At 35.3% G+C, this 22,250-nt stretch overlaps 4 protein-coding genes across 4 annotated transcripts; 2 read left to right on the forward strand and 2 right to left on the reverse strand.

The window, feature by feature from the left end:
- Positions 1-154: 154 nt before the first annotated feature.
- Positions 155-2,104, forward strand: PHYBLDRAFT_155273 (hypothetical protein; the record flags this gene model as incomplete). The annotated part of the gene is made up of 7 exons (XM_018433393.1): positions 155-157; positions 226-490; positions 665-1,095; positions 1,207-1,260; positions 1,353-1,438; positions 1,530-1,655; positions 1,744-2,104. 7 exons carry the CDS (start codon positions 155-157, stop codon positions 2,102-2,104), a joined length of 1,326 nt encoding a protein of 441 aa, XP_018292507.1.
- Positions 2,105-2,418: 314 nt separating this feature from the next.
- Positions 2,419-4,836, reverse strand: PHYBLDRAFT_177469 (hypothetical protein; the record flags this gene model as incomplete). Its single annotated transcript, XM_018437890.1, has 11 exons — positions 4,648-4,836; positions 4,398-4,448; positions 4,193-4,308; positions 3,941-4,113; positions 3,739-3,857; positions 3,537-3,650; positions 3,103-3,425; positions 2,877-2,951; positions 2,696-2,797; positions 2,577-2,623; positions 2,419-2,485 (listed from the first exon to the last, which is right to left on the reverse strand). The coding sequence occupies exons 1-11, from the start codon at positions 4,739-4,741 to the stop codon at positions 2,419-2,421; spliced, it is 1,281 nt and encodes a 426-aa protein (XP_018292508.1). The 5' UTR covers positions 4,742-4,836.
- An 8,170-nt stretch (positions 4,837-13,006) lies between these two features.
- Positions 13,007-15,487, forward strand: PHYBLDRAFT_186806 (hypothetical protein). Its single transcript, XM_018439285.1, has 5 exons — positions 13,007-13,218; positions 13,289-13,380; positions 13,682-13,724; positions 13,787-14,453; positions 14,531-15,487. Exons 1-5 carry the CDS (start codon positions 13,113-13,115, stop codon positions 15,216-15,218), a joined length of 1,596 nt encoding a protein of 531 aa, XP_018292509.1. The 5' UTR covers positions 13,007-13,112; the 3' UTR covers positions 15,219-15,487.
- Positions 15,488-15,660: 173 nt separating this feature from the next.
- PHYBLDRAFT_78838 (hypothetical protein) lies at positions 15,661-17,950 on the reverse strand. Its single transcript, XM_018443392.1, has 7 exons — positions 17,843-17,950; positions 17,679-17,774; positions 17,149-17,571; positions 16,935-17,069; positions 16,789-16,872; positions 16,670-16,723; positions 15,661-16,594 (listed from the first exon to the last, which is right to left on the reverse strand). The coding sequence occupies exons 1-7, from the start codon at positions 17,873-17,875 to the stop codon at positions 15,917-15,919; spliced, it is 1,503 nt and encodes a 500-aa protein (XP_018292510.1). The 5' UTR covers positions 17,876-17,950; the 3' UTR covers positions 15,661-15,916.
- Positions 17,951-22,250: the final 4,300 nt, after the last annotated feature.

The following is a 22,250-nucleotide window of genomic DNA, read 5'->3' on the forward strand; positions in this document are numbered from 1 at the left end:
CATAGATTTTTTTTAAAAAATAAAAAAATAAAAAATAAGAAAGGATCAAAGTCGGCCATTAAAGCTGTAAAGTGACTCGCATTTGCGCCACAGAAAGTCGATTCTTTGCTGATACCCAATTTTCTTCTCTTTCAGGTATCCTAGATCTTCCAACATGGTAAGGCATCTATTGGCTCAAAAGATCATAATAAGTCCATTAGTGACTAAAATTCTCTATCCTTACAGAAAGTTAAAGCCTTGTCTCGATCCACGTCTGATTACGTCCGCGAGAGAGCTCAGGATACCCACAAGGTTCAGCGTAACCTTGACCCAGCACTCCACCCATTCGAAAAAGGAAGAGAATATGTCCGTGCCCTCAATACTGTCAAACTCGAGCGTCTGTTTGCCAAACCCTTTGTTGGTGCCCTGAGTGGTCACATTGACGGTGTTTACAGCATGGCAAAGCATCCTCAGAAACTTAGTTCAATCATTTCTGGAAGTGGTGATGGTGGTACGTTGACACAAAAAAAAAAGAAAAGAAAAGTTTTGTGCATTCCAAGTGTTATCTGTCATATTTATTGTATACTCGAGAAATTATTGTGTATACACTTGTTATATATATAATACTTAAAATTTATATTTGCCTTTTATATATATATATATTAAATAATTGAAATTTTTGTAGAACTTAGAGTTTGGGATCTTTCTGAACAAGCAACAACCTGGAGGACAAAGGGACACACTAGTATTGTCAATGGAGTGTGTGCCGGTCATCATACAGGCCAATTTTTGTCTTGCTCATCTGACAAGACTGTCAAAATCTGGAACCAATCTGTGGGAACTGATCCTATCGAAACATACATGGGCAAGAATGCTTTCACAGGCTTAACTCATCACCGTAGCGACCCTATTTTTGCTACATCTGGACATACTGTGGATGTCTGGGACGAGACTCGCTCAGACCCTATCCATTCTTTCGAATGGGGAGCCGACTCATACCAAACTGTCAAATTCAACCAGGTCGAAACTAACATCTTGGCCAGTTGTGGACAAGATCGTACAATTGTTCTTTATGATTTGAGAACCAGCAAGCCCTTGTCAAAGTTGGTGATGGCAGTAAGCGCTTATTCTTATTATTATTTTTAAAAAAAAACATTATTGAAATTTTTATGGCAAATAACCTAAAAAAAGAATTAGTGAGTTGACAGTTGTTTTGTGTATGTATAGATGAAGACAAACGCAATTGCATGGAATCCTATGGAAGCCTTTATCTTTACTGCTGTAAGTGCTTCTTTATTTGAATATTGGATCTTTGGTGATTATTATTATTTGCTGGACTAGTTTGACTAATGCTGGGAAATACACACACAAAGGGTAGTGAAGATCATAATGCATACACATTCGATATGCGCAACATGAAGGCTGCGCAAAATATTCTCAAGGATCATGTCTCTGCAATGTAAATGATTCATTAAATAGCTTAGAGATTTAGTATAGTATAATTATTTTTTTTAGAGTGGAGAATTGTGTTTGCTAATATTTGACTATAGTCTTGATGTAGATTATTCTCCCACTGGCCAGGAAATCGTCACTGGTTCTTATGATCGTACCCTTCGTATCTACAACTCCCGTAGCGGACACAGCAGAGATGCTTACCACACAAAGCGAATGCAGAGGTAAGACTATTTTTTTTTAAAAAAAAAAATACTATTATGTGTGGAAATTAACTAATGACAAACCTCTCTCTTTTTTTTTGTTACAAAGAATCTTCTGTGTTCAGTTTTCTATGGACAGTAAATATGTTCTTTCGGGTTCAGACGACGGTAATATCCGACTCTGGAAGGCCAAGGCATCCGAGAAACTGGGTGTTAAGGACTGGCGTGAGAAGAACCATCTTGAATACGCTGCCAAACTTAAGGAACGTTATAGTCATATGGATGAGATCAAGCGTATCGATCGACACAGACACACACCTTATGGAGTCAAGCGGGCAGATTCCATCAAGAAGGAGATGTTGTCGGCTCAGAAGCGAAAGGAGGACAACAGACGGAAGCACAGCAAAAAGGGAACCGAAGAGAAAAGGGTATCCGAGAGAGAAAAGGCCATTATCGGCATTGCCAAATAAATTCATGTATACACACACCAGTTCCCCCCCCCCCCCCCTCCTTTCATTACACATCGTATCTTCATATAATGCAATTTTTTTATTATATTAAACAAACCAAAAAAAAAAAGATAAAAAAAAAGTCAAAGAAGTAAAAAGAAAAAGACCCATATACAACATAAATTACTAGCATTTGAAGGTTGGATTATAAAGAAGATATATATAGTGAGAGAGTTTATATGTGCGCGTGTGTGTGTAAGAGAAGAGAGAGAGAGAGAGGTAAAAGAAGAAAGGTAAAGGTAAGGGTAAGGGTAAGGATAATGGTAAGGAAAGAATTACATTATGAGAGGCTCATCACTATTTGAAAGACGGTTGAGGTGAAGATATGCATCTGTACCATATCTAAACAAAATCGTTATTTTTCAGGCCAAAAGATTATATGCAGATTAGCTTATCTTTATCTGACCCAATGAGTTTGATAGACTAGACTTACCCTTCCATTGATATCAGCTTCAGATCACCACCAAAATACCGTGCATACTTTTGTACATTAAAGGAAATTTAATAATCAATGATTCTCAATAATGTTAATGTTCATATTTGTAAACGTACCAGTCTAGAGATAGGAAGACCATAGCCAAATCCAGCCATGGGTGCCTTGAATTCACTCTTGTTAAATTCTGGCTCCAGTTCTTGTCGTTCAGCAGTTGTGTACTAAATTGTATTTCCAATGTATATATATGCCTTCCGTTAGACACTTGTAATTCATGGTAAAGAACAACTCTTTCTTTACCATATAAGCCCAGACATCTGGAAGAGATGAGCGAGGAATTCCACCGCCTTCATCCGAAATCTTGATAGTAATATCCTAAATAAATAAATAAATGTAAATATTTTGATTTTTGTAATAAAAATAATAATGAAAAAAAAACGTACGATCCCCCCCCCCCCCCCCCCCCTTTTTTTTCAAATCTATCATAATAATCATCCAATTTCACTTTCACTCTAAATTATATTACCTCCTTTCCATGAGCAATGACTAGCTTAATAGGTGGATAGTCGTCTTCATAATCACTCCCATATCTCTCGACTACCGCTCGAAGCGAGTTCTTCAAGAGCTCAAAGATCATGTGGTTCAAATGGGACGGAACATACATAAACTCAATATCTCCCGGACAGAACATCTTGACCTCGGGTGCCTTGAATAAACCGTAATGCTCTTCACAGATGTAGCGCGCATTGGCAATAGCGTCCTGGGCAATTTCCCGGATACTTGTCTTTGTGCAAATTACGCCTACATAATCCTGCCGAAATGGACCACGGTACAAGGTTGAATGCTGGCCTAAACAAAAGAAAGGGTAATTAATTGTTTGATTTGTTAAATAAGAGAGGATTTTATAGCCTTTATATATTTTGATCTCTCTCTCTCTCTCTCTTTTATAAAGTCATTTACCAATTAACATTCGAATACCAATACGGGACATATAGAATCGATCAAGAAATTTCTCCACTTCAGTATCAACCACTTGAGGTTTCCGATGTTCCTTGTACTCCAGTATACCTTGAGCTGTGTACACACACATAATCACATGCAAGCAAGTGTTGAGTATGGGGCGGATCTCTAAACAACCCTTAAACAATAGGTATTTTCTTACCGACTGTGGTGACAACCGGGTCATGTCGCCGCTTGACACCCTCGATAGTTTTTACAAAACTATCGGTGTAAGTAAGAACCTCGGGAGAACATCTGATGTCTTCGACTGGATTAAAGTACCTGTATCCCAAAATATATTATTATCCAACTCTTCATACAATACAACCAACTATATATATATATATATATATATATAAACGCACCGATGACCAATAGGTAAAGTCATTAATCTTGCTTCGAGGTGAGGTCTTGCCAGATGAACATTAGCAGGATTAGGTACACAAGGTGGTATGGTCTGACTAGCATTCTTGCTAGCGTGTTTCAACTTTTCTTTCATTTCTCGCGACAGACGAGGTGGTGGTAATTCAATAAGTTCCTACACTCACCCCAACTTTCATATTTAGTATATCTAGTTTTCACTCACACCCACTTGCTTTATATATATATTTCTTTACCTGAAATGACTGAGCGTACCAGTCTTTTACTTTGAGAATAGACGGCATCTCGCTTAAGTAACGGGGTAATTCCTCCAGATCCTTGACACGATGAGCAAGTCGAATCGGTAATTCCTCTAAACCCTCATACAACATTACAACCTTTATTCCCTTTTGTTTTATTTTATTTTATTTAAAAAAATAAAATATATTTTTGAGTCCTTACCATGCAAGAACTGACTGGCCTTGAAGAGACTTGCTTGAGAGGGTTTTTGACCTTTTTATTTTTATTTTTATTTTCATTGTTATTATTATTATTATTTTATGTTTCAGTAAAACACATAACCGTGTATATTAATATAATTATCATATAAGTAAGAAACAGGTTCCATTGATTTGTATAATAAAGAAAAGGAATATTATTAAAAAAAAATTGTTTAATGTTGAATGAGCTGGTCTTCATTAGGAATCCTTACCAAACAAGACCATCTGTCTCAGAGACACTCCTGTTTGAGGAAACCTTGCAAAATGTTGGATTTTCTCGTGTAATTTTGGTGTTATTTTGAACATATGATTGATTTGCCAAAAGAAAAAATAAATAAATAAGAAGAACAAGAACAAGAAGAACAAGCAAATAAAGGTATAGACGTGTGTGTGTGTGTGTGTGTGTGAAGTAAAGGAGGAGGAGGAAGAAGAAGAAGGGAAAGAAATAATAAAAAAAAAAAAAAGGTTTATAAAATATATATATAGAAATAGAAATAGAAAAGGACTGACAGGTACTTTTGCGGGGTAAATAAAATAAATAAATAAATAATAATAATAATAATTGAAAATTGAAGGAGAGAGGGAAAGTATAAAGGTCAGGATGGGCCTGGTTTGGGTTATTGGAACGCGGGAGCTCTTCATCGTCAAGTCACATGTCTGGGGAAAACCCCCCCATCTCACAAAGAAACTAGCGGGTCGAATTGATGCAAGCTTTCCTTCTCCCGCTTGATTTGGAACAGTCCCAAAAGCTGAACCGTGGAAGTCGTACAAGATTCTCCACATAGCAACAATGAAGTCTATCTTTTAACCAAATATTGCCTTTTAATTTTAATTTCTATAACGTAGAATAGATCCACCTAAAGAAAAAGAAGAAAAAGAAAGGGTTTGATTTGATTTGGTCTCTTGAAAGTCACCGAGAATTCAGATGATGTGAGCTTAAACAAGAGTCTATGGCGTACTTCTTTATCAAGTTTGGTTTAGTTTCAACTTAATTTAGTTGATTTAGGTTCAATTAATCTGGCCTATGTGAACCAAATACCAAAGTAATTCAACCGTGTTTCATGGCAACAAACAGCCAAATAGAAATACATCTTGGTAAAAGTGATCATGACCTTTACCTTGTGCAATTCACAAGAGTATCGGCTGCTTTAAAGGCATTATAAAGTCTATATTATGCTTTGTCTTGCTTTGTGTTTATTTTTCTCTTCAACTTGTGGAACATAAATGCCTTCAAATGTTCACCTATTGTTTTTGTATGTGTTAAAAAAAAAGAAGAAGAAGAGCAAGAATATATGGTGTTTATAGAATTATAATTAATAAGCATTGAAGATAAAAAGGTAAAAAAAAAAAACAAGGGGGAGGGGGGGGGGGGGGGGGGGGTATGTGGCTCTAGACATTCAATACACCAGCGAATACAATTTTAATTTTTTTGGGATGAATGATATGATATCACCATTTAGAGTTTGGTACCAGTGGAGTGTGTCCCAAGAATTAAGTCGACAATTATAAAGTAAACTAAAACTTGGTCACATTTTATTTTATTATTATCACTCGACCGTAACGTTGATATTCTTTGTATTAATCACCAAGTCTTTCAAATAAAAGTAAAACCTTGAAGTGGAAAATAGAGTTAGCTTTATTACTCTTCCCCTAATAAGAAACACTCGAGAGAAAAGGTCTGTATCTGTTTTGGATATTGACTCTTTAGACTTGCATTTTTTTTTTATAAACCAGCTTAGATATTTCTATTCTTCCTTTTACTATATTACAAGTTATATTGTGAGTATTCCACAAAGTCTATCAAAGCATATGCCAGCCATAGAACAAACTCTTTTCAAAAGTTATTAGATACATTTGGTATTTTATAATCTGCTTATACACAGATCCACTCTGATTAATATCCAAGTAATTTATGATTCATTACAAAGATGGGTCATGAATTGTGTGTAAAATCCTTTTTGAAGCAAATGTTCAATAGAAATACAAACCATTAATGTGTTTTTTTTTTTGATTTCTGTTAGGTGTTGTCAAAATGGTTTTAAAGATATATAGATATTCTTTTGGTTAAACAATGAAAATTAACAAGATAAATTTGCACCAAAAGTTTGATTGTCTATCATTTGTATTCATCAGTAAAAAGGTCTTTTTTTTTTTTGTACAAAATGTTTCAATATCTATTGATTAAAACAGAATATATACACATTTGCATGTGTCAGTTAAAATATGAACACCAATACTTGTTAAAAGACCCTCTATATATTATTTTTCATATAAAATGATCACAAGCCCTGCATTATATATATATATATATATTTACATATAAGCAACAGCTTGTGCATTTGAAGCAATAGAGTTACAACCATTCTATTTAATTTTCTGGTTATTGTTTCCAAACCACCGTACTTGAGCATTCCAAACCAAGTATGGGGATAGGTGCTTATGTATTGTATATGTATATGTATGCACTTGAATGTGCCTTGCTGGATAATGGCAATAAACGGCAACCGATTCTTTATTTAACCCATAAAATACAATGAAACACAACACAACACAACATAGGACATTATAAATGCCTTGTTATTATAGTTTTATAAAGACCAAGAAACAACTATTGCCTTTATCCATATGCGTGTATGGTTTATACAACACCAATAAAGATGTCAAGGCTTTCTTCTTGTTATTCTTGAGGTTTCATTCTGAATTCCAAGCCAGAATTACAGAGATAATCGTGATGTTAAGATACAATAGAAACCAATAGTTATTTGTTTCTCTTATCGCTGATCCACCTCCTTTCTTGTTCCAAAAACAGCTTGGTAAAACAGCTTATTTTGGAGGTTATATCATTGTCACTCTTCGCACAACCCAGGGCACAGCTCTTAATGTCTCTTTTATATTCTCTAGTGTATTTACTATATAAATTAAGTTAATATATCCATATATCAATATTATACAATTAAAATATTTATATATTTATATAAATTTTTATTTAAATGTGCGTGTATATGTATTTCATGTATGTACAGCCAAATTTTATAATACACATTTCTCTCCTTTGGTAAATTGTTATTATTATTATTATTATTATTTGTGCTTGCTTCTTTGCTTCTTTTACATTCACATTCACATTCTTTTGAAATCTCTCAACTTTGAGTAATGCTGCAAAATCATTCTTCGCAACGGGTTCCTGGAATGAACGACAATTCCTTTCAATCCGACTCCTTCATCAATCGGTCCGAACTAACCGATGACAGACCAAGCCAATCCTCAATAACTGATCTGGATAATATCTCTCCTCCTTTCCACCCCTCTCTCTCACAACTACCGCTCGAATCCTCAAAAAACAACTATAACAACTACAACAATTATAACAGCTATAACACCAACAACGGAATACAAGAAAGAGACAAACTGAAAAACAGAGCCAAGGTCAAAGACAAAGACAAAGAAAGAGAACTAGAGGAAAAAGACGAACGATTTGAAGTAGAAAATATAGAACAAGGATTTGAAGAAAGATTCGAAACAGGAGAAGAAGAAGAAGAAGAAGAAGAAGAAGAAGAGAATATAAACCACCAAAAAGAAAAAGCCTTACCGTCTTCTTCTAAGCATGTTGGACTATATGATCTTGCACCTGACCACCTCAGTCTGTTTGATCAAGAAAGCAAACTTGATCTTCAATTTGAAATGGTCTCATTGGCTGATTCTGATGCTGACTATCAACGAGAAGACAGAAGAATACGTAATGGTCGTCCTAGTCCTGAAGTACACAAAGAAAGAGACAATTCTTCAAAGTTTGCCATGAAAGAACAAGCAAAGGTAAAATTACACTAATAATAAAACCAAAATAGGAAGAGAGAAAGAGAGAGAGAGAGAGAAAGAGGATACTATATATGATTTTAATAGTAAAGATCTTTTATATACATATATAATACCTGATTGAATTCTATCCATATATATATATATATATATGCACTTGTTTATATAATTCCTGTTTATTCTTGTCCTTTCCGTTTTGCTTCTGTTTGTTCAGGCTTTGGAAAAATTACACAAGGAGAACTTTAACTTCAAGCTGAAGATCTACCATCTTGAGAATCGACTAGAGAACATGTCACCAGAGCAAGTAGAGCAAGGGTTGAAAGAGGTAAAGTAAAAACCCGCATTAATTAAAATTAATTAGTTTTATTAAGTCAATATACATATTACATATATAAAAAATATATATAAAAAAAAGAAAGAAAGAAATAAAGAATAAGAAGAGAATTATTATTATTATTATTATTTTTGTATTCTTTGGGAATTGCCATGAGCTCATTGCTACATGTTGTTGTTACATTTCTTTATTATTATTAGTATTTATTATTTAATAAATAATAATAATTTATTACTATTATTAATCTTATAAATAATGTGTATTGTATGTGTATTTTGTGTTGTGTATTATCATTATTATCATTATCATTATTATTATTATTATTATTATTATTGGTGTGAATTTGGTGGAGTCAGAATATCGAGTTACGAGTGTCGCTTCAAGCTTTGACACGGACCGTAAAGGAGTACAAGTTGATGATAAAAGAGCTACATCGTGGTACACGACTACTTCAATCTCAGTACGACGAAGCAAATGCGTCAAATGCAAAATACCACAAGGAAAACAAACGATTGGAGGCCGAGAACGCCGAGTTGGCTGCCGCACTTTTGAACGCAAAGAACAGCACCAAGAACAACAATGATCATGATGATAGTATGGATATTTGGCTCAATGGAGGACAAAAGACAACAACAACAATGTCATCAACAGCAGCAGCAAATAAGGCTAATGAGGCTGAAGCCTATCGAAAGGAATGGCTGATGATGAAAGAAGAAGTCGAAGGTAAAAACAGGATAATCGAGGATCAGAAACGAACCATCCAGGCTCTGCAGGATGAACCGATCTCTCGTAAATCAATTGTCGGTGGTCGAATGACAGAATACACACGGGACAGTAATATTGTTCAGTCTATACTCTCGGATCGAGATGCTCACATTGCAAAGACAGAGCAATACGCAAAAGCAAATTATGAATTACGAGAGGTAAGCAATACATCCATATACTTATAAAGAAAGGAGAATGAATATTATATTGATTAATTTATATTTTATCTATCTATCTATATATCCATTGATTGATTGGTTTATTTTATGTGTGTGTGTGTGTGAATAAAGACTTCTACACGCTTAAGAGAAAGAAATGCTGAAGTAGTGTCCCAATTGACACAAAAAAAGAAGGAGATTATCAAGGTTCACGAAACGATGGACGACCTTACTACGACCCTGCACGAAGTAAAGCAGCAGCTCAGAAGCTCGCTGATTGAATCAGAGCAGTTGCGAAAGGAACGCGACAGTCTTGCCAACGAGATCCGGAGCACAAATGACCACAACACTGACGAACTGCTGGAGAGTTTGCATGAGCTGAGGAGTGAGACCCAGGCATTAAATGAAGAAAGAATCGCACTGAAAAATGAGATTGAGCAAAGAGAGCAAGATGAGTTGCGGTTAGAAGAGGCCTTTGAAAAGGTAATAGCCAACAAACAAGAAGAAGATTGTCATTTACGTTGTTATACAGGTGCTGGCTCATGCAGATGGTTTGGATGAGCAATTGAGAGAAAAGTTGGGGATAATTGAGGAGCTAGAGCACAAGCTAGAGAATGCTCGCCGGTTCGGCAATGAACAGGTTGACGAGGAAGTGGAGCAGATGGAATCCGAGCTGCGTGCAAAGGACGAGTTGATCTCCCAACTTGAACACAGGCTGCATGAAACGGAGTCTCAAGACCTGGATATCCACACGCTCGAGAAGCAGTTTGTGGTGCTCAATGATGCAATGAAGCGCAAGGATCTGTGTTTGAAACAGGTTGAAGAGGAGCTGGCGGAGACTCTCCTGAAAGCCCAGGAGGCCAAGGCACGGTACGAGGACGATCTCAAGGAGATGAATATCGAGTTCCGTAATATCCTGCAGTCCACACGCGAGAGAGATGTCCGGATAACGACACTCGAGGACGATAATGAGGCACAGCGGGATGCATTTGATCGAGAACGCAAAATCTATGCGGACGAGATTCGGGAATTGGCCGGCAAGCTACAGGAGGTCGAGGATTTGATGCAGCACAAGGATGCGATGTTGCAAGAATTGGAGAGCCACTCGATCAATTCTCGGCAGATGGAGACTTACCAGGCTGGTATCATTGAGCTGAAGAAGGTTAGTCTGTTTTTCTTTTTGTCTCAGTTGTGTATATTGCCCCTTTTTTTCTTTAATTGATAAAGCCAACATGTATCGATAAAGCAAATGGCAGAGAGAGAAGAAATCTATCAGGTTAGAGTCAAGGAACTTTCTGATCGAATGAAGGACGCAGAAGAGCTGATTCAGCAAGAGCGTCGGGCGGCTACTGAGGCAATGCGCAATAAAGAAAAGGTCCATGCTTCCCAGAAATTGCACATCGAAAGTCTACAGAAACGGATTACACTCTTGAATGCGCTTTCGAACCAGAACTCAAGGTCGCCCGAGATCAAGAGTGTGACGACCAAGCACGGGCACCTCAAGGGAGGCTCGAATATGTCGTCTTTGGGAAACACGGCCGACCAGGCTAAAGTTGCAATGAAGATTCAGCTGATGGAAAAGTTAATTGAGGAACTGCAGAATGATGTAGAGTCACGCGAGAGGGATTTAGATTCAATAGGCTCTGAGAATCAGAGTTTGGAACTTGCATTGGCAAGAACCACCGAAGAGAACGAACATCTTCGAGACTTGCGAGAAAAACTGGAGAAGAAGTTGGCACGTCGAGACAATCAAATCACACGGTCCATGGAGCGATACGAGGTAAGGCCAAGAAAACAACAGCTATTAAGTAGTTAATTACTTGATTAAATTGTTAATTAATTAAATTGTGCTGGTAGAATGTAAATGTTCGCAAGGAGGCTATTGAGGCTGTACTCCTTCGACAGGCCACTGAAGGATTTGACTCTGCACTGTTGAGGAAAGAGATGTCTGAACTTGACCATTAATACAAGATTTGTCTATATATATATTTCTTTCTTTCTTTTATAAATCTTCCCTACAATCCCCATTTACTTTATTTTTCATAATCATCATCTTCATTATTATTTTTTCTTTTTCCTACCATTACTACTACTATTATTACTGTTACTGTTACTGTTACTGCTACTGCTACTACTCCTCACTTCTTCTTCTTCTTCTTCATTGTCTTTCCTTTCTCTTTTGCCCCATACCCTTTACTTCATTCCCCACACATACACATTATATACACATACATATAATTAAACATTTGACAATTTAACCATCTAGCCCGTTTAATCTCATACCTTATCTTACTTTATATATTATTAACCCCACTCCACCCCAACCCCACACACACACACACACACATTATATATATATATAATACAGGCTTACTATTACAGCCATTACAGCCATTACAATTATTCTTAATACAATCATTCTTACCATTTAAACCAAGCTAAATTTCCTTTCTTTCTATACACACAGACACAAGCATATAGGTATACATAAATACCAAAAAAAAAAAGAAAAAAAAAGAATCATTATCCAAATTAAGCAAAGATTTGAACTGATTGTACGCTTCGATATTTAATTTCCGCCAGGGTTTTTTTTTTGTTGGCCAAAAGATAAGATGCGTGCACACACACACACAATATATATATATTTATATGTTCTTTATTTAAAATCAAAAGGTAATCATTGATTGGACGATTAGATCAATATACACGGCGATTCCTTTTAGGTTCATGTGTTGAATAATTTTATATATATATTTATCTTTATCTTTTTCTTTTAAATAGTCAAATAGTCAACATAGCTTCAAGTACAAAAGTACATGGCTACATATTAGATTAGATTAGATTAGCTTAGTTTGGCTTCAAGGTGTCTTGAACTACAAGTGACAACTCCCATGATATTGTGACGAAACCAACCAACCAGCAGACAAACAAACAAATACAAGAAAGAAAGGTCATGCATACAAACCAAAACCAAAACCAAAACCAAATCCAAATCCAAATCCAAATTGAAACGAAATAAATTGAAACAAATTAAATTAAATTAAAATGAAATGGAATGGAATGAAATGAATTGGATTGAGTTACATGAAAATGTCACAAAATAATTGTGCTTCCTGACAATCTGTGTCAAAAAATAAAATAAAAATAAATAAAAAGAAACCAAAAATCACCCAACACAAAAAATAAATAAAGGTCTGTGACTGGCTATAAAGAGATAAAGAGAAATAGAAAGAAAGAGCAATGAGAATTGTTCAAATATTTTTTTTTTCAAGGTGTAAAAAGTAAAAAGTTAAGATCAGAGTTAAGATAAATAATCCTCATTTATTTATATTGGAATATTTGAGTTTAACTTTGAGCTCTAAAAAAAATATATATATATTTCAAATGCCGATTTACCTTGAGCTTGGAATTACAATAAATAAATAAAAAAAAAAAAAAAAAAAAAAAGACATAAAAAGGGCTGGGTCAGGAACGCATTTAAAAAAAATAAAATAAATAAATAAATTTTGTTTCATTCTTTTTAAATAAACCAACCCTCCCAACTCCTTACCCTTATATATATATATATATTTTTCATACGTCTTTTCAATATCTTTATATATTGACGATGCCAGTTACACCCGAAATCACCTCTAAGCTCCAATGGGTCTCACAGATGAACGTAGACATTGAGCCTACTGCTGGTCGCAAGTCTAGTATCATTGGTACCATTGGTAAATATCAAAATACACGAATATTTTTTGGTTTGAAGGATATGAAGAAATAAACTTGCTGTTGCTGTAGGTCCCAACACAAACAGCGTTGAGATGATCACCCAACTCCGTAACGCTGGTCTTAATGTTGTTCGTATGAACTTTTCTCACGGATCCTATGAGGTAAAGTCAAATAGATGGTGTATTTAGAGGGGGAGGGGAAGCAAAATGGGATTTCTTTTTTGAAACAAGAACGGCGGGATAAGACTGGTAATTGCGGTAGGGTCTGGGTGGGGTGGGGTGGGGTGGAGAGAATAGAATAGAAATCATTTATCATTTATCACATTCGGAGATCATGTCCAGTCTATTGGGAATCAATAAATAATAAATAATGAAAATTTAAGAATATGAGAATTGACAATTGTTGGGATTATTTTTATAATACACTATGTATCTATGTATATTAAAAATCCAAATCAAATAGTACCATCAATCAGTGATCGATAACACTCGCAAGAGTGCCGAACGTAAGTAAACACAGACCTCCTTACACAACTATACCAAAATCATCTCCTAATCATATCCATAGTCTACCCTGGTCGCCCCGTCGCTATTGCTCTTGACAACAAGGGTCCCGAGATCCGTACTGGTATCATGCGCGATGGTATCGAAATCCCCATCTCTGCTGGCCACGAAATGACCTTTAGCGTCGACAGCCAGTACGCCACCATCTGTGACGACAAGGTCATGTACATCGACTACACCAACCTGCCCAAGGTCATTGCAGTCGGCAAGACCATCTTTGTCGATGACGGTGTCCTGTCCTTCGAGGTCCTCGAGACTTCCGAAGACTCTCTCCGTGTGCGCGCAAACAACAATGGCAAGCTGTGCTCCCACAAGGGTGTCAACTTACCCGGAACCGATGTCGATCTGCCCGCTCTCTCCGAAAAGGACAAGGCCGATCTGTTGTTCGGTGTCAAGAACAAGGTCGACATGGTCTTTGCTTCCTTTGTCCGTCGTGGCCAGGACGTCAAGGATATCCGTGCCGTGCTTGGTGAAGAAGGCAAGCGCATCATGATCATCTCCAAGATCGAGAACCACCAGGGTGTCCAGAACTTTGACGACATTCTCAGAGAAACCGATGGTGTCATGATTGCCCGTGGTGACATGGGTATCGAAATCCCTCTTGAGCGAGTCTTTATTGCCCAGAAGATGATGATCACAAAGTGTAACTTGGCAGGAAAGCCCGTTATCTGGTACGTCTCTCTATTTAAATTAATAAATAATAATACACACAAAAGAATACGAAAAAACTTATATAATTCTTGTATAGTGCTACCCAGATGTTGGAGTCAATGACATACAACCCTCGTCCTACCCGTGCTGAAGTATCAGATGTAGCCAATGCTGTATTGGATGGTGCTGATTGTGTCATGCTTTCGGGTGAAACTGCCAAGGGTGCTTATCCCATCGAGGCCGTCAAGACCATGCACGACATCAGTGTGTTGGCCGAATCAGTCCAGTGCTACCCTGCTGTCTTCAACGAGCTCCGTGCCTTGACTGCCTTGCCCACCGTCACATCCGAGACTGTTGCCTGTGCTGCCGTCAGTGCCTCCCACGAACAAAAGGCCGGCGCTATCATTGTGCTCTCGACTTCCGGAAACACAGCCCGTCTTGTATCAAAGTACAGACCCCAGGCTCCTATCATCGTCGTCACCCGTAACCCCCAGACTGCTCGCCAGGTCCACCTCTACCGTGGCTGTTTCCCATTCTACTACCCCAAGGAATCCTCAGCCGCTGCCCAGCGTCTGTCCTTATCCTCAACCAGCACAAGCAGCGCTCACATGAGCCCAGCCGAGTACGCACCATGGCAGGAGGATGTCGATGCCCGTCTGATGTGGGGTATGGAGCAGGCTATCAAGTATGGTCTCCTCAAGCACGGCGATCCCGTTGTTGCTATCCAGGGATGGAAGGGTGGTCTTGGAAACACCAACACTCTCCGCGTTCTTTTCACCCCATAAATGAAACACTTATGCATACACACACACACACACACACATATATATATATAAATAGAAAAAAAAATTAGCAGAAAAAAATTGAAACAATTGAAACGGTTGAAACGATTTTTTATTTTATTTGACTTTGAGCATCATTCTCCTTCACACTTTTATATATATATATATATATATACAAACATACATACATATACACCTAAATAAATAAACATAATATATATGTAAATCTTTATGTATTCAATAAACATTCTGTCTAAGTTTGTACAGCATACAAAACTCACAGTAAAGAAGTGTACAAAAGATCAAATCCAAGAATTTGAAACAATTTCAAAAGAGTTGATTTTACCCAAAAGTATTTATATAGTAGATATTCTCTCTGTTGAGATTTGTTGGCTGTTTGAAGTACAAGCCGCTAAGCTCCAAGATTTTTTACAATAATCTGTATACTAAAATAAAGACTGGTATTTATTTATTTATTTATTAAAGAACAAGAACAGGAAAGAACAAAAAGAAAAGAAAAGAAAAGCTATTCATTTATTGATTATCAATAAAGTCTATAAGATACAAAGGAAGATAAAGAGATAAAGAGAAAGAGGATATACCAGAGCCATGTTTAGAAGAATTAAATTAAAATACAACTTTTTTTTTTCTTCAGCAAAAAAAAAAATAATCCTACTTTCTTATATGTATTACTATGATAATTATTTGTGATCCAGCGGCTCAGCCACGATTGTGCTAGAATTGTGAGTATTGAGTGGGTTTCTTCTGGTAGAGAGCATGGGCTGATGTTGCTGGGAGTTGATTTCAATCGAAGGTGAGAAATTAAGAGCGTCTCGGGCCAGCTGTTCCTTGACGTAGCCCTGTCGAAGGACATCGTATGGCTCTGCGTCAATAAAGTAGGTCCTTAACATGGCCTCCATTTCGTCCATACGGCGCTTCAATCGGTCATGGTCATAGTGTGTGACCGGATCACCAACAGCTCCACCACCGCCAGTAGATGGGATCTGAGGGAATGGAATACCCAACAGACGGTTGTAGGTATCGTTCTCCATAGATGCCCGCTGGGAGGCTGACAGGGGAGCCGATGCGGCGGGTGCAAAGCCCTGGATGTCGTGTTCCTTTGGAAACGGCATAGACTGAGGTCCCTTGGATATTCGGGCTTTGAGGATCGAGGACTGGCGCTTGGGACGTCCCTTTCCAGGACGAGCCGCAGGCTCGGTGGATTTTGCGAATGGGTTGTAGACAACACCCATTTCGAAAATTCCCCAGGGAGAGAATCTTCCGGCACCAAACAAGATTGTGTAGATTCCGGTCAAAACACCATAAGCACCACCAGCAAGAGCAATCGCGTTAAGTACGGTATATTGTCTTTGTTCGGTCTAGCATAAAGATGTTTGAAAAAGAAAATTTTTGATCAGCTAAATATACATTTTTTTTTATATCTAGGGACTTACTTTTACATCCATATTGGTTTTTGCAAGACTTATAGAAAATATACCATCGTATCCCTAAAGCACAAGTGTTTTTTTTATAGGTTAATATATGCCTATATGTTAAATATAGATGTACTTACTCCAGTAGTTAATGGCTCCTTTTGTTGCAGAGGAAAATCTTGTTGCGTTGTATCCAAGGTGATGATATCTACATATTTTGCACCCTACAAATTATAATTAGAATACATATTAATTGCCATTGCTACAAAAAGAAATTCAAACTCACAAAGCCAAGAATTGATCTAGAATCTTTTGGTTTGATTGCCCTGTACTTGACTGGAGAGAACTTGATGATTGTGCTCACGTTGAGATTACTGTAGATTCTGTTGTTTCCATTCTGCATACTTGTATAAAGTGTTCTCTAATAGATAGATAGATATATTATAAGTAAATCAATAATAATAATAGTAATAATAATAAATTAATATTCAAAAACTAACCTCTTGTGGTATGAATTCACTAGAGTTGAGATACCATTGGTTGAATGTGGGAGAGTAGAGCTGGATGTCCATACTGGGCTGAGCTCTGATGTTGTATCCCGCACTATCGACACTTCCGAGCTTCCAAAGGATTTCAATGTTGTTGATCAACGAGCTGTTCTCGGGATATGGTCTGTTGGCCGCATACTGCAATAGCCCCTGGGTTCTAAGCATGTAGCACTGTGGGGTCGATCCCATGCTGATGGCACCTCGTTCGGTCATTCCGATGCAGTCAAAAGGAAGAGAGGTGAAGTTGGTATAGATTGCGTTACAGAACGCAAATTGCATTGTCGTATTGACAACACACATCTCGATATCTGGTGCAGCGTAGGTGGCGTTTACGGATTCAGATGAAAGGAGGATAAGAGGTACATCATCAACAATCTAAAGTACATCCATACAAATAAAGATATAATATAATGATAATAAAAAGAAGAAGAAAATTGCCGGTTTAGATCATGGTAATGGTAATGATAACTATAATTATCTACCTGGACAATTAGATATGCACAGTATGCAAAGAATAATAAAACAAACAAGACGGCAACAACACCACGAGCTGCTGCAAACCGAGCAGATTCAAAAGGCTGTTAAAAAATATTAGATATCCAAATGTCCTTTGATTTGATCTTATTTGATTAATAACAAGACTTACTCTTTTGTAAAAAGCCTCTCTGATGAAATACATTCTTATTTGATCTCTCTTTGTTCACACAATATAATATATACCACTAATAAAGACAAGGAAGAATAAATAAATAAAAGGAAGAAGAAGAAGAACAAGAAGAAGGACAAGATCAAGGCAAAAAGATTATCTTATATATAATAGTAATCTGTATAGTCAATCTAGAATCCTTCCAACCAAACGCCACTCCAAACTAAGCCTTTGTACAATGTAACAACAGAACAAGGGAAAAAGAAAAGCCAAAAAGTTGGGAAAATTATGAATTATAAATAATTATTATAATAATAATAATAATAATAGTAAGATTTCTGTGTGCTACACTACGCCATTTTTTCTTGTCTTGTTATATTTGGGTTGACTGATTGATCGATTTAGTACATTGTCTATTGCCACATGAATATCAAATAGCCTTTGGGTCTATTGAGAAAGCCGAAAATAATAAGAATAAAAGATCATTGAATGATGAGCTGAAGATATATATATATATTAACTTTCTACCTGTTGTTCTACCTATCTAATTATAATAGTAATAAAAAGAGGCTCATTACTCAATAGCTTAGATATATAGCTTATGTTCATATTAAGCTAAATATCTCCTTCGATAATAGTAATAGTAATGAAAACAAGAAAATATGCCTGTAGGCTCATTAAGATTCAATAAACTGATACTAGTATCCAGGTGTAAGATTCTTTTTTTTTAATCTAATAACCGAATAAAAAGAAAGAGTATTTCGTTCGAGAAAATACTATTGATAGTGATATTGATAATATGTAGTGTAACATATGTGGGTTGGTATTCCAAGGTTCGATGTTCAGTATAATTTCTTGCTCCAAACAGCTCTTTCCTATTTGTCCCCGATTTTGATTTATATACATATATTCTCTTTTTCATACGCCACACAATATGAAATCAAAATAATGTAAAATAAAGGTAAGAATGAGGCTCATACAATTTAGAACTTGTGTGTAAAGATTACTACTTCTATACCAATAAACGGGTCTATTATTCTTTTGTGTGTATGCTTGGCTTAAATAGAGCATTACTATATAAAGATATATAGGCCAATATCACTGAATAGTATTTAAAGTAAGCTGAAAATCAAGCAAGAAAAACACACACAATAAGCCATGTTTATATATTATAAGAAGAAGAAGAAGAATAAATAAAATATAGAGGTTTGGGCCAATTCAGAAGTTCATTGGCTTAGCCTCACCCTCTAAGCTTTTGATGTCACTATTAGAACATACATTTTATTACTATTGTTTCTATGTACATATATAAAGAAATAATAATAAGCAAATTTCAAATCATTTTTTTGACATTTTATACAAATATTTACCAATGAAATAGCACAATTATAATACATAAATAAATAAGAAGACGTATATATAAGATATATTTAAATGGTTTTAATCTGATAAGTTGTGTCCTGTTGCAAATGTATATACATACATATATATACATGATTTATATTATTTCCAATTAAGGCGAAAGATGAAAAAAAAAAAGTATGTTTTGGTCAAAATTTGTGCTTCTAATCAGTGGTTTATATTTCTTTACATGTGAGGATACGCACATTTGTTGTCATGATGATTTAAATTGTACATGATCCATAAGCAGATAAGCTAAAATATTCCCAAAACATAAGAAAGGAAACCATGTATACAAAAGCAAAAATTATTTTTATTATACCAACTGGCTTCTTCTCTCTCTCTCTTTCTTTCTTTATGCTTATCACTAATATTTTAATGGATATATATATATATATATATAATATAGTAATAAAGTGAATATCTACAAAACGCCTGAAGCCACACAATTATAAATAAAAATATATGTATACTTTTTTAAGATAAACAACTGTAGAGGAAAAAATTGAGTACGAGTACGAGTATAAGCGCAAGTACAAGTACAAGAATATATATTGTGTTACGATTGTACTTCAATTTCTTTTAAAGAAAAGTTTAATTGCTGTACCGCCTTATTGTAAATGTTTTCAAAATGGTATAAATAGGGTGTTTCAGCAGTTTTGTTTGATTGTTTTTGGTTCGGGGGTTTAATATTGAAAAATCATTGGCTCTCGTTAATCTGAAAAATAGATAAATTTTATCTCCAAACAACTATCAAAATTTTTAGTTGTTTGAATAGTTGTTTGAATAGTTGAAAAATGGAGAAATCGCGGGCTTATTTTTTTAAGAAAAAAAATATAAATTTTATGTAATACTTAGGGCACTCAGTTGATTTTTTATAGGTTGATTATTATTGGCTTATATATTTAATTCACGAAATCAGAACAATCAAACATCTAAAACTGCTGAAACACCCTAATAGATGTATAAAATAGCCCCTTTACCTTTACTACAAAAAAAAAGCATCGAAATATACCATGACCAATAGTATCTTATCAACCATTTATTCAAAAATAAATAGCTAAATAGCCAAAAACTAACAAAACTGTAAAAATTAAGTATCAATCTATTTCTCTCTTTCTTCTCTAAAATATAAATTACACAAATCAACCCCACAAACTATTTGCCTTTCTTCTTCTTCTTACTAGAAATACCAATAATATAATCAATACGTAAATTTCTTACTGGTTGTATTATCGAAATAAAATAATAATAACGATTACTTGGTTGTACAGATAAAGGTGTGTGAAAGAGAGAGAGAGAGTATTGAACTGGATTTGAATTTGATTTATACGCATGAATCATAGTACCTTTTGAAGGTGAGGCAAACTATGACAGCAAAAATGTTAACGTATTGGCCAGAATAATAAGCATAATCATTAATATTTATTTGTTTTTTAAATATATATATATATATATTGAAATGTAACCTCTACAGTGACACAATCAGTTTTGGTCAAATCTAAAAAAATACTAGTTTTCTCTTGGTTTTGTTTGGGCCTTGTAGATCATGGAGGCTATTCTACAAGTGCCTGTTAGAAAATGAGTATATTCATACGCTCGCACACATACATATATACCTAATCTTTAGACTTCTTGAATTCAAACACGTTAAATATCCCAAGCTCTGCTTCATAAGTAGATGGTATTTTCATACAAGATGAATAGAAAGAAAGACAAAAGAGCGCTTGCGTTGCTTGTTAAAAACCTCAACTTTAAGGATAGTATTGGCCATAACGAAAACAAGCTTACAGGTGTAACTGTTTTTAGACATGTCTATTACTGACAATTGTCTGCACATCTTTTCACTCACTGGTATTTTATCATTGTAAACTTTAGGATTAAGGACTGCTTTTTTTCTCGTCACAGTTGTAGTCTTATTTTCCAAAAGACTTTGCCCTTGCAGATGTTTAGCCATTCTGTGGTTTGGGTAGTCCTTTGATTTTGAGCTCTTCTAAATTTTCTTGACGACGATACAGACATACAAGACTACAACTAAACGCGATGGTATGTCTATTAAACAGACCATACACTGAATATTTATGCATAGATTGTCAAAGAAAGCATACTAAACTTAAAGTATCCCAAACCTAGTGAGAATATGATGACCTTTTATTAACAAGTTGGTTCACCAAATAAATATTGCTAAATTTTCAAGACGAGTTTGATAGTACATTACACTTCTTTTTATTTCATAAAAACATCTGTTATTCTACAGATTTTAGCTGCTGTTTGTACTTAGTCACCTAAAAATGTGTTTAAACTGTACTTCTACTCACCTTGATCCATAAAGATACTTTTACAATGATCAGTTTAAAGATGTTACTCAAAAAATCCGGATTTTTTTTTGTCTTCATCCAAAGAAAAGGTAAGCTGAGTACCAAAAACAAATTTTGATTCGTCAAAAAATAAGACTTAGATAGTCTGAATTTTAAGTAAAGTTTGTAGTATCAAAAGTATATGTGATTCTTGTAACAGCTTTTAACATAAACAAGAACCTTACTTACTTGGTTTACAAAACATATTTCTTTATTACAATAAAAACTTGCCCTTTTTTTCGTAGTAATAAAACCAGACCTTTCTATTTTATGAATTTTTTTTTATATATATATTCCTTGTATTTTTCATATATTTATTTATTTTATATAATTTCTAACCTTATTTTACACTACAAAGTTAAAATAACCAATATAGTAGAATACAATAGAATGGATTTCTATTGTTTGAGCATTAACTCATTGATTCATTCATATACTCTATTCATTTATATTATAGCGAGTGTTCCGGACATTTAAGAATGTGACGTCGACTACATTCATGACCTTCTTTTCAATGTTTTTTTAAAACTCAACTCATTCAACCACCACTAATTCTACTATTACCACCACCAACTACCCTCGCTCTCATTCTCACCCTTTACCTAGCCTTTCCAAGTCCATACACCGCATCAGAAAGTCTTCTTCTTCTT

The sequence above is a fragment of the Phycomyces blakesleeanus genome (assembly GCF_001638985.1).
Source record: "Phycomyces blakesleeanus NRRL 1555(-) unplaced genomic scaffold PHYBLscaffold_9, whole genome shotgun sequence".
Classification (NCBI taxonomy): domain Eukaryota; kingdom Fungi; phylum Mucoromycota; class Mucoromycetes; order Mucorales; family Phycomycetaceae; genus Phycomyces; species Phycomyces blakesleeanus.